We start from the raw sequence: 13162 nt of genomic DNA, 5'->3' as shown, positions 1-13162 counted from the left end.
GATCTCAGTTGTTCTCTACAATAGACAGCCCTCTGAGGTTTAGGTACTGTTGTTTCTTCTTTTTTTAGACAGGGTCTCACATTGTTATCCAGACTGGACTGCAGTGGCACAATGACAGCTCACCCACAGCCTCGATTACCCAGGTCAAGCAATCTTCTCACCTCAGCTCCCTGAGCAGCTGGAACTATAGGCATGCACCATCAGGCCCAGCTAATTTTTAAATTTTTGTAGAGATGGAGTCTCACTATATTGCCCAGGCTAGTCTTGGATGCCTGGCCTCAAGCAATCTTCCCTCCTCAGACTCCCAAAATGCTGTGATTATAGGCACGAGCCGCCACACACGTTTTTGAGACAAGGTCTTGCTCTGCTGCCTAGGCTAGAATGCAGTGGTGTGATCATGGCTCACCTCAGCCTCGACCTCCCAGGCTCAAGTGATCCTCCCACCTCAGCCTCCCAACTAGCTTTTTTATTTTTAGTAGAGATGAGGTCTTGCTCTGTTGCCCAGGCTGGTCTTGAATTCCTGAGCTCAGTCCCCCCACACTGCAAGATTACAGGTGTGACCCACTCTGCAGCCAGTTTAGGTACTCTATCCTATTTTACAGTGAAGAAACCGACACTTAGAGGGAAGGTAATTTGCCCAGGTCACATGGCTAGTAATTGATGGGACTGGCATTCAAACTCAAGTCTTTCTGTCGTGCAGGCAGATGCCATTAGCCTCTATACAGAATACAACTGTGTCTTTTGCATTTTCTGGAACAGTTAGAAAAACTGGAACCTGAGGTTCTTGCCCTTAGTCTAACCAGAGAGGTCAGGGAAGTTGAGGAAGGAGATACACACATTGAGTTGGGCAGAAGGAAGTCACAGTGACCCAGTTTTAGTGTGATGGTGAAGCATAAACGACAGTGTATACGATTTTTTAAGGCACTTGAAATAAGTATCTCTGGGTCATTTATTTGTATTAAGAAAGAAATGAGATAAAGTTGGCTGCTATCTAAAAGAGCTTAATTTTAAATTAAGCAGTTACTCATTTTTCTTCCAGTTTATTACCTGTTGTCGTTCCTGGGGCTCTCAGGTGGTTGGAGTTAACCAGCTTCTGCAAGGCGCCTTCTCCCCTTAGGTCTGATTCAAATCAGAAATGAGAGTCTTAGCATCTGTGTCTATAGTGTACTATACCTTACATTATGACAGTAAACTGAGAAATGAAAGCAAATATCCATAACCCCACCTCCATAAGATAGCACCTGCATTTATTTTTTCTTCTTCCCTTCGCTTCTTGTCCAAAGTCAAACAAGGAGTTGGGTAGCAGGCTTCGATGTGTTGAAGACACACAGAGGTGGTGGAGAGGCCTTGACACTGAAAGGCTGAGACCTAGGCACAAGGACTAATTTTTAGAGGAGGGATGGTGGGTGGTGGGGCTTGAGGGAGCCAAGACTGAGAGTACCATGCCGGTGGCTCTAACGGAAGGCCAGGCGTGCGTTCAGTGGGGGATTCACAAAGGACAAATGAGGTCTGAAACATCCGATGAGGGAAGGCTCCGAGAAGACCATGAAGGGCAAGTTAAAGCCTTATGGAGCCACGGGCAAAGGGCAGGTGGCTGAGATAGAGAATGATCAAGCAGCACCGGGAGACTCTGGGTACGTGGTCATAGGTGGAAAGTCCTCGCTTTACCTGATTTTAAACACATCCCGCCGAGAGCTATGTTGTTCATAATGACCCAGGATGTGTGTTTCTGTGTATGTCTGTGCTTAGTTTTACCATGTCCAGTGTTTTCCCTTTTTTTTCGAGACAGTCTCACGCTATTTCCCAAGCTGGGGTGTAGTAGTGTGATCACAGCTCACTGCAGCCTCTACCTCTTGGGCTCAAGCGATCCTCCCACCTCAGCCTCCCTAGTAGCTGGGACTACAGGTGCGTACCACCACACCCAGCTAATTTTTATGTCCGATGTTTTCTGATATTTTCTTTTCTATTTGATCAGCCGGGCGTGTTGGCTCACACCAGTAATCCCAACACTCTGGGAGGCCGAGGCAAGGCGGGCAGATCATGTGAGCCCAGGAGTTCTGGACCAGCCTGGGCAACATGGGAAAACCCCGTCTCTACAGAAAAAAAAAAAATCCATTCTATTTCATCAAAACAGTGCTGACTGTGACCCATTAAGTATATTTCATGACCCATTAAGTATATTTCGTGACCCAGAGTTTGAAAGAGATTATAGATGTAGCTTTGCTAGTTTGTAATTGATATAGAATAGTGACTATCAGGGAAGTTGAAGAATGGCGAATTGAATGTAAATCATCAGTCTGGATGGTGAAGATTCTAAGAATGCAACTAGGGAAAGGGCTGCAAAAAGAAGGCGGCAGACTAATGTAGAATGGTGAAACCAGATGAAGACATGGGTGGCTTTAGGAATTCCAAAGTGGCCGTGAAGACCAGGCGCGGTGGCCCACGCCTGTAATCCCAGCACTTTGGGAGGCCAAGGTGGGTGGATTGCTGAGCTCAGGAGTTCGAGACCAGCCTGACCAACGAGGTGAAACACTATCCCTACAAAAAATACAAAAATTAGCCAGGTATGGTGGGGCACACTTGTAGTTCCAGCTATTTGGGGGGCTGAGGGCAGAGAATTGCTTGAGCTTAGGAGGTCAAGGCTGCAGTGAGCTGGTTCATGACAGTGCACTCCAATCTGGGTGACAGAGCAAGGCCCCATCTCTTAAAAAAAAAAACAAAAAGAAAGTGGCCGTGAAGATGAAAAAGGAGCCAGCCCCACCCCCACTGTTGTGACTGGTAGGTTGCAGGAGCAGACAGAAGGGAAGCTTCTGGCCAGGTGCAGTGGCTCATGCCTGTAATTTCAGTAGTTTGGGAGGCCAAGGCGGGAGGATTGCTTGAGGCCAGGAGTTCAAGCCCAGGCTGGGCAACATAGTGAGACCTCGTTTCTACAAAAAAAAAAAAAAAAAATTACCCAGGTGTGGTAGCACATACCTGTAGTCCCAGGTACTTGAGAGGCTGAGGCAGGAGGATTGCTTGAGCCCAGGTGTTGGAGGCTACAGTGGGCAATGGTCAACACTGCACTCCAGTCTAGGATATGGAGTGAGACCTTGTCTCAAAACAATTTTTTTTTTTTAAGATAGAATCTCGCTCTGTGCCCAGGCTGGAGTGCAGTGGCACGACCTCTGCTCACTACAACCTCTGCCTCCTGGGTTCAAACGATTCTTCTGCCTCAGTCTCCCAAGTAGCTGGGATTACAGGCGCCTGCCACCATGCCTGGCTAATTTTTGTATTTTTAGTAGAGACGGGGTTTTGCCCTGTTGGCCAGGCTGGTCTCGAACTGCTGACCTTAGGGGATCTGCCCATCTTGGCCTCCCAAATTGCTGGGATTACAAGCTTGAGCCACTACGTCTGGCCAACAATTTTTTTTTTTTTTTTAAAGGGAGGCAGCCGGGTGCGGTGTTTCACACCAGTAATCCCAGCACTTTGGGAGGCTGAGACGGGCGGATCACCTGAGATCGGGAGTTTGAGACCATCCTGGCCAACATGGTGTAACCCTGTCTCTACTAAAAATACAAAAATGAGCCAGGCGTGGTGGCGCATGCCTGTGATCCCGGCTACTCAGGAGACTGAGGCAGGAGAATCACTTGAACTCAGGAGGCAGAGGTTGCAGTGAGCTGAGATCATGCCACTGCACTCCAGCCTGGGTGACACAGCGAGACTCCATCTCAAAAAAAAAAAAAAAAAGAAGGGAGGCTTCCAGTGAGAAAGGGCAGTGTGAGGTGATATGAAAAAAATTAAGTTTCTCTTACAGAAAGGAGTTATACATTAAGGAAAATAATTTAAATAGAAACTTTTTAGGCCAGGCATGGTGACTCACGCCCGTTATCCCAGCACTTTGGAAGGGCCGAGGCAGGTGGATCACTTGAGCCCAAGAGTTTGTGACCAGCCTGACCAACGTGCCGAAACCCCGTCTACCAAAAAATGCAAAAATCAGCAGGCGTGGTGGTGTCCCAGCTACTCAGGAGGCTGAGGTGGGAGGATCACTTGAGCCCAGGAGGTGGCGGGTGCAGTGAGCCAAGATTGTGCCACTGCACTCCAGCCTGGGCAACCCAGGAGACCCTGTCTTAAGAAAAAAAAAAGGTTCTGCACAAGAACAGGGACTTCCATGGGACACAACAGTGAGAGAACAGAGGTGACTCCACAGAAGCAGCGATAGGCTCCCTGAGGGAGGGGTCGTGCCTGGACAGCTGGTAGGGATGGTTGGTTGTAGGGAAGCAGTAAATAGTATCATATTGGAGGGAGGAGAACAAGGATGAGAGCTCTTTTTCGTGGAACATGGAGCTGAAGAAGGGAGCACCAAATACACTGAGAGGAGGAAAGAAGGGCAAGAGGACGAGTCCTCATAGTAAGCCAGGGACCCGCACGTTCAGGCCACAGCTCTGAAGGCAATTGTTCTGTGGAAGTTTGCTTAGGAACTGTTCCTATGCCTAACTGACTCTAGATGAGGGGTCTGGGGATAGGGAAAAAAATGACCTCTTTATTTTTTTACTAGTTTTTAACTGAAATATAGCATTTATTTAAAGTATGAATGTAGGGAATAAGTCACATAGTAGTAGCTGTGACTTTGTCACCAACAGAAGTCACATGTTTCTGTCAGATTAGGTCGTTGCAAATGTCTTGAAATTTCAGTAACCCTCAACCAGAGGCAGCCAATGTTACCAGTGTGTGTCACTCCTCAAGCTGTGACAGTATGGGGATTGTTAGACTCAGTGCTACATTTGGTTATTTAATACCTTATAAAGAAGTACATATGGCTGGGGCTCACACCTGTAATCCCAGCACTTTGGGAGACCCAGGCAGGTGGATTGCTTGAGCCCAGGAGTTTGAGACCAGCCTGGACAACATGGCAAAACCCTGTCTCTACTAAAATTACAAAAATTAACCAGGTATGGCAGCGCACATCTGTAGTCCCAGCTGCTCAGGAGGCAGAGGTGGGAGGATCACTTGAGCCTGGGAGGTAGAGGTTGCAGTGAGCCAAGATCGTACCACTGCAGTAGAGCCTGGGCAACAGAGTGAGACCCTGCCTCAGAAAAACTAAAGAAGTATATAGGTTACTATATCATAAGTTGGGGATTTATCATTATAGGTATTTTAATGTAATATACTTTATCCAGTCTTATTTATGCACAAAAATGTTAGAAACTGCTGCTGTAGAAGAACTCCGTCTCTACTAAAAATACAAAAATTAGCTGGGTATGGTGGTGTGTACCTGTATTCCCAGCTACTTGGGAGGTTGAGGCAGAAGACTCACTTGAACCAGGGAGGCGGATGTTGCAGTGAGCCAAGATGTGCCACTGCACTCCAGCCCGGGCAACAAGAGACTCCGTCTCAGGAAAAAAAAATAAATGAGGGGGTCCTCCTTATGGGGTTCTCATTACATCCCTACATGGAGAACGCTCTCAGATGCCTGACTTGGCTCGACTGCAAAGGGACTGGAGGCTCTGTTTCAGAGGCCAGTCACACGTGTGTGTGTGTGTGTGTGTGTGTGTTCTAAAACAAATACATGAGCCTGGGCAACATGGCGAAACCCCCTCTCTACCAAAAATACGAAAAATTAGCTGGGCATGGTGGCATGCACACGTGGTCCCAGCTACTAGGGACCGACCCGAGTCTGGGAGGTCGAGTCTACAGTGGGCTGAGATTGTGCCACTGCACTCCAGCCTGGGTGACAGAGACCCTGTCTCAAAAAAAAATAAAATGAATCCATACATATATGGATGACATGGCTTTCTAAATTTTCCTTTAAATGATTACAACTTTAAGCTGTTAGATGGAAGTTTCTTACTATTTGATGGATAGTCTTAGTATCATTTCTTGTAATAGGTAGGATTTAGCTGGTACTAAAGTTTGGCCGTGTACCTTACATTTAGTATACTGAGAAGAAAGTTTACTAAAAACACTATATGTTTGTGTGTATTCCAAAGGACCTGTGTTTCTTGGTCACCGGGATGAGCTTGAGGGAACATACAAGATTTACTGCCAGAATCATGATGAGGCCATTGCGCTGCTTGAAATCTACGAGAAGGATGAGAAGATCCAGAAGCATCTTCAGGACTCCTTGGCAGATCTGAAGTAGGAGTTTTGACCACTTAACTTCCATTACAGCTCTTCAGTTCTCTAAGTTATACCTGTGTATATGCCTGGACTTGATGATGACATCTTGTTTTAAACATAACATATCCATGATATATATCATTTAAGTGGTTTCCTGATTGTATTTTTGTCCATGTGAATAAGTTTTATCTGTATAGAGTATTAGGTTAGCGTTATCAGGTTAAAAAGCAGCCAGGAGAGGATGGTTTGGTCCAAATAAACAAGAGCATAGGTGAGAAGACTAAATACAGGGGTTTTTTTTGAGACAGAGTCTCACTCTCACCCAGGCCAGAGTGCAGTGGTGTAATCTCAGCTCATTGCCCAGGTCAGCATGCAGTGGCACAATCTTAGCTCACTGCAACCTCTGCCTCCCGGGTTCAAGCGATTCTCCCACCTTAGGCTCCCAAGTAGCTGGAATTACAGGCACACACCACCATACCTGGCTAATTTTTGTATTTTTAGTGGAGATGGGGTTTCACCGTGTTGGCCACCCTGGTCTCAAACTCCTGACCTCAAGTGATCCGCCTGCCTCGGCCTCCCAAAGTGCTGGGATTATAGGTGTGAGCCACCATGCCCAGCTAAGGTATTCTAGACATCAGGTGAGATTGTCCTGGTCTTAGGGAAGCAAGGTATAAAGATATAATATATGGATAAGTAGATCAAAGAGAAGTTAGGGGCTAACTTTTTTTTTTTTTTTTTTTTTTGGAGAGACAGAGTCTCACTCTGTTATCCAGGCTGGAATGCAGTGGTGCTCTCAGCTCACTGCAACCTCCACCTCCCGGGTTCAAGCGATCCCCTGCCTCAGCCCCCCAGTAGCTGGGATTACAGGCACGTGCCACCATGCCTAGCTAATTTTTATGTTTTTAGCGTAGACAGAGTTTCAGCAGGTTGGCCAGGCAGGTCTTGAACTCCTGACTTCAGGTGATCCACCCGCCTCGGCCTCCCAAAGTGCTGGGATTACAGGCGTGAGCCACCATGACTGGCTGGGGCTAACATTTTTTAGTAGACTAAATATGTTACCATAAACATTAATAATTTTTTGTCCCACATGATTTATGTTCTGAGAAGAATGTGAAACTCAAGATTCTCTCTCTAATAAACTGTCTCTTTTCTTTTCATGCCCACTGCCTTGCAGGAGCCTATACAACGAATGGTAAGTTCCATTGCTGCTTGATGTATGCGCTCATTTCTTCTGTGGATTTTTCCTAACTAACTCTTAAACAACTGTATTTTCTTCCTTTATAGACAAACCTAGAAGCAGACTCACCTTGCTGGGTTTTCTTTCGTAGCACTTATCCCCAAGGGAACACTTTACTTATCTGTTTATTGCCTATCTTCTCCTACCAGGACAGGGACTTTTGGGGTCACTATGAAATCCCCAGCACCTAGAACAGTACCTGGTGTTTGTTAGATGAATACATGTTGAATGACTGAAATTGGAAAGTAGGGTAAAAGAATAGAGAGCAATATTTAGGAACAAATCCTGCCCATAGGCGTACATTATTATTATGTTAAAAAAATTTTTTTTAAGATGGGGTCTCACGATGTTCCCAGGCTGGGCGCTATATTATTGATAGCTTACTAAAGTCTTTTTTCCTTCTCTTACAGGGGATGCACAAATTATATTAACCTGGGCTCCTTCCTCATCAAACCAGTACAGAGAGTAATGCGTTACCCGCTGTTGCTAATGGAGTTGCTGAATTCCACCCCAGAATCCCACCCAGATAAAGTGCCTTTAACCAATGCAGTCCTTGCAGTCAAGGAAATCAACGTTAACATTAATGAATATAAACGGCGAAAGGACCTGGGTAAGAACAGCATAATTGCTGAAAAGGAGGTATGCCCTTTGAGAATGCTTTTCTTCTCAAAACAATTCATTACTTCGCTAGAGTTGGACAAGGCAGGTGGTAGGTATAATAGGGCTGTGATGAAGAAATGGTAGAATTTGGGGGAAATATGATATTATTATTTTTTTTGAGACAGTCTTGCTCTGTCCCCCAGGCTGGAGTGCAGTGGTGCTATCTCAGCTCACTGCAACCTCCACCTCCCATGTTCAAGCAATTCTCCCGCTTCAGCCTCCCAAGTAGCTGGAATTACAGGCATGTGGCACCATGCACAGCTAATTTTTGTATTTTTAGTAGAGACAGGGTTTCACCATGTTGGCCAAGCTGGTCTGGAACTCTCAGCCTCCCAAAGTGCTGTGATTACAGGTGTGAGCCACTGCACCCGGCCCAAAATGTGGTATTTATTAAAGGCAGAAGTAACGATAAAAAGCACAAGTATGGTATATTGGAAATAAGGCATCTGTAATAAAATATATAGCAATAAGAGCCTTTCTCGAGAGATATGAAGACAGTGGAGACTAGGTGATGGGAAGTTTTATTCGAGCACGGGCAGTTTCCTCCTCACCTCATTTATGGAGCTCCTCTGGAGTCCATGCATAGACTTGTTTTTTCTAAGTGTCTAATTGGATGTCTTACTACCTCTACTAAATCTAGGACTTCTTGTGTTTTAGAAAACCCCAATCTGCTCACCTTTCTTGTCCTGTCTTCACTGCCCATGCCCAGTGACCTCTCTGGGTTGAGTCCCTCACTTCCCCTCCTAAAACAGTCAGTTGCCCACCCACCCACTCCTTCTTCATAACACTGAATGCACTCATCACGTCTCTTGAGGCCCTAACTTGAGCATTCAGTGAGTATATATAGCACAGTGACTGTGCTGAGCTCATTTATTATTCATATCCTCAAGATATAATACAGTGTAACCTTTTTGTCTTTCCATTCTTCTCCACACTTTAAAGTTATCTAAAATCATTTCTCTGCCTTCTACTTCAACTGTGTCACCCTCATTAGGATGGGATGTTGACTGTGGCTTCTAAAGCTCTCTGGTCATCCAGCCCTTTCCCTTGGTTCAAATCTCCTAATGCGATGTAGTCTCCAACTTCTACAACCAGGTATACCTTTTTGCTGCCTCCCAGTCTTCCCCTTGCCACCCTTCTACTTTTATCTCTACACTTTTCTGTAGGTTGTGCCTAGTGTTTAACATGGTAATTATTGCTGTATAGCATTTTACTATGGGAGACGATTGGATATCAATATCTCATTTGTGTATGGCACCATTTAAGATGGCCTTACAAGTATTGCTTTCTGCATTTTATTGAAGAGGAAAATGAGACTCAAGGTAAAATGACTGATTTAATGCCATACCTTAAGTGGCAGACCCGGGCATTGACTTCAGATTTCCTTAAGTTCTTTCCCTTAACACCCTCTGCTGTTTTCCTCCTTGTCTCTGACCCCTCTCCTGGCTGCCCATTGTCTCTCTGCTGTGCTTCAGATATCATGTCTGTCCATAAATCATTATTTGGATTAATATTTTGTTATAAGCTCATTGAAGACAAGGACTAGCTCCCGTTTGGGTGTTCATCTCATTTTATGGCTCATTTTGTAGTATGTCCATGCTGAGGAAAGTGCTTTTCTGACTTACTCCCTAGTCCTCAAGTACCGTAAGGGTGATGAAGATAGCCTTATGGAGAAAATTTCCAAACTGAACATCCACTCCATCATCAAGAAATCCAACCGAGTTAGCAGTCACCTGAAGCATCTCACTGGCTTTGCTCCTCAGGTGAGATCCCCATCCTGGAAGGCTTAGCGCATCTTTGACAGCTTTTCAGGGCTCCGTGAGACAGCCTGCCTGGCGTCAATTGGCGTGGTTCCCTTCCTCAGACGTCCTCTGGTTTTACGAGCTGGTGGAGACAGGGCCCTCCAGCTGCTGGTTACAAAGGCAAATTAGAGGGTCAGATCAGTTGACATGTAATAATTATGGTAGTTTTCACCACCTCTAAGGAGCTTATAATTGATTTGGTGGGACAAAACTATAGTTGTAGACTTACTAAGCTAGTAGGAATTTAAGAGATCACCTAGTTGGATACATGATGTTACAAAGAAGGAAACGTTAAGTGTAAGAGATTGAAAAACAGTTTATCGGCAATGCTGAAAGTTGACCTGAAGTCTCCAGACATCATTCTGCTATACTCTATATATTAAGGTACAATTCATGGAAAATATAAGCCAGAAAATAGTCAATTGCTAGGTTTTGTATTTTGTTCTCCAAATGCTATAGTATTTTAGAAAAACAGTTCAGTGAGAGCAAGAGTCATGTTGACCTGAGCCTTATAGGAAGGGGGCAGGCATGCCACAGGGAGGGAGAAGACCTGCCAGGCAGGGGAACCTCATGAGGAACAGTCCTAGGATCAGCAGACATGGCAGTGCTGGGGTGAAGAGGGCAGCCTGGCCAGAGCAGAGGGCTTGCAAAGAAGGTTTAAAGGAGGGCCTGTGTGTATTTTGGAGGTCTTTTGAAACCACATGCAGGTGTTTAAATCAATTCACTATGATTCAGGAAAACATTAAAGGTTTAAAATTTGAACAAAAGATGTTTTTAAGAAAGCTACTTTTGGCTGGGCGTGGTGGCTCATGCCTATAATCCCAGCACTCTGGGAGGCCAAGGTCGGGTGGATCACCTGAGATCAGGAGTTCGAGACTAGTCTGGCCAACATGGTGCAACCTCATCTCTACTAGTAATACAAAAATGAGCTGGGCGTGGTGGTGCAAGCCTGTAATCTCAGCTATGCGAGAGGCTGAGGCAGGAGAATTGCTTGAATCCAGGAGGCGGAGGTTGCAGTGAGCCAAGATCATGCCATTGCACTCCAACCTGGGCGACAAGAGCAAAACTCTGTCTCCACAAAAAAAAAAAAAAAAAGCAAGCTACTTTTGCCAGTAAGATTAAAGGAGTGTCCAAATTTGCTAACAGCACTTGTTTATTTTTGAACAGATAAAAGATGAAGTATTTGAAGAAACAGAAAAAAACTTCCGAATGCAAGAAAGATTGATTAAGTCTTTTATCCGAGACCTGTCTCTCTACCTCCAGCACATCCGGGTGAGCGTCAACATCACTGTAGTTAGATTAACATACGATGTAATTCTGTCCCCTTTCCTGTTCATCAGTCATATTGTTTAATGAATGCTGAGTAATCTGGACTCAAATCACTATTATGCCCCATCATACTTTTTGTTGAGATGCCAATAGGTTATTTAACAGTAATAGCATTTAGATCAATGTTGTCATATTCATTTCAAAGCAGCCCAACTTTTTCCACCCTCTTTTTGGTCTTCATCACCCTTCATCCCACACACACCTTATTTTTCTTTTACTTATTACAGTTCATTTTGTCAAAACCAGTTTGAAAACCAAATATTGAATGCAAAAGCTAGGAAGCTGTAAACAGGAAACGTAAACAAGAAAGAACAAGCAGTGAATATGAGTAAGAGAATGTTCCTATGTGGTATGCTTTCTGATCACTTCAGCTCCCAATTTATTAATATTCAGTTGCTATAATAAGGCCTCTAAAGGTATTAGAGCCATAAACAGCTTTGAGATCTAGAGAAGCCAAGGAGATCAGGTGAGCCTAGGTCTTTCCTTGCCTCAAGCAATGCTTCCTCCCTGAGGTCAGAACCAGCACCACCATCCTTTCTATTCTTGTCTCTAATTTCTCTATTGATTTAATATAGGATGCTGTGAGTGTACTGGATACTCCTGTCCCTCTGATCTTTTAGAGACAGAGTCTCTTTCTCTCACCCAGACTGGAGTGCAATAGTACCATCATAGCTCAGTGCAGTCTCCAAGTCCTGGGCTCAAGCAATCCTCCCACCTCAGTGGCTGGGACCAGAGGTGCACACCACCACACCTGGCTAATTTTTTTAAGCAGAGATGAGGTCTTACTATGTTGCCCAGGCTGGTCTTAAACTGGCCTCCTGAAGTGCTGGGATTACAGGCATGAGCCACCATGTCCAGCCTGAACATCTGATCTTATAAAAGAATTTCCTTAAAAGGAATCCTTAACTTTTTAAAAAAAAAAGTTTTTAAACTGAATAAAATGGTATAAAATTTAAAGTACCAAAGGGCTAAGTAAAAATAATTATTCCTCCTACCTTGTCACCTTCTATAGAGACAGTCACCATCCATTAAGTTCTTCCCTCCTATCAGAGATTTTGTGTGTGTGTGTAGGTGGGAGATACACTAGCATCTTGGGTTTCACAATCAAATTTCAGAAGTGATGTTGTAGCCATACACACAGAGGCCCATTGTTCTTTTTTCCTTTGAGACAGAGTCTCACTCTCGCCAGGCTAGAGTGCAGTGGCAGAATCTCAGCTCACTGCAACCTCCGCCTCCCGGGTTCAAGTGATTCTCCTGCCTCAGCCTCCCAAGTAGCTGAGGCGTACACCACCACGCCCAGCTAATTTTTGTATTTTTAATAGAAACGGGGTGTCATCATGTTGGCAAGGATGGTCTCGATCTCTTGACTTCATGATCCACCCACCTTGGTCTCCCAAAGTGTTAGAATTACAGGAGTGAGCCACCGCGCCTGGCCTTGGTCCATTGTTGTTTACAATTGCATAGTATATCACTGTGGACAAGTCATAATATATTTAACTAGTCCCCTGTTGGCAGATATTTAAATCGCTTGTAGTTGCAAAAGATTAGAACTAGTCATACAAGGAATATCCTTGTGGATACATCATTTTCTGATCTATGTGAGTCTGTCTGAAGGCCAGTGTACTTCTGAGCCAAATCTTGTGGCAGTATAAATTTTGACAACTACCGTTAAATGTCAGAGATGTTGTAAAGGTGAAAAGTTCCACAAGCAATATCCCTTGCTAACTCAGTGTTATCAAAACCAGTGGGTTTTATCTTTGCCTGCAAGAGAGGTAAAAAATATTTCAATATAGTTTAAATTGTCATTTCTTATGTTAGGAATGGAGTTGAGAATATTCTTATATGTCTATATCATTATGTTTTTCTGTGACTTACCTATATTCTGGCATCTTTATCAGTTTGTTGATCTCTGTATCTATTGGAGGAAATAGTCCTTTGTCTGAGATGGTTTGCAGATGTCCTCCCCCTACCTCAGTTTGTTGACTTCTGAGTTTTGCTTAAAGTGTTTCCTCCGCATAAGAGTTTAAACTTGCATTTT

General features: G+C 44.5%; 1 protein-coding gene across 5 annotated transcripts in view; it reads left to right on the top strand.

Moving 5' to 3' along the window:
* DNMBP (dynamin binding protein) overlaps window positions 1-13162 on the top strand; it is a 135369-nt gene that overhangs the window by 106543 nt on the left and 15664 nt on the right. For all 5 annotated transcript variants that reach the window (XM_016962390.4, XM_016962391.4, XM_063817620.1 and 2 more), the window contains 5 exon segments: window positions 5967-6114; window positions 7271-7288; window positions 7744-7943; window positions 9626-9756; window positions 10963-11067. In XM_016962390.4, the coding sequence (XP_016817879.4) occupies window positions 5967-6114; window positions 7271-7288; window positions 7744-7943; window positions 9626-9756; window positions 10963-11067 (602 nt within the window).

Source organism: Pan troglodytes, chromosome 8, assembly GCF_028858775.2.
Source record: "Pan troglodytes isolate AG18354 chromosome 8, NHGRI_mPanTro3-v2.0_pri, whole genome shotgun sequence".
Classification (NCBI taxonomy): Eukaryota; Metazoa; Chordata; class Mammalia; order Primates; family Hominidae; genus Pan; species Pan troglodytes.
The sequence above is the reverse complement of the archived record's forward strand: the minus strand, read 5'-3'. Positions and strand labels throughout refer to the sequence as shown.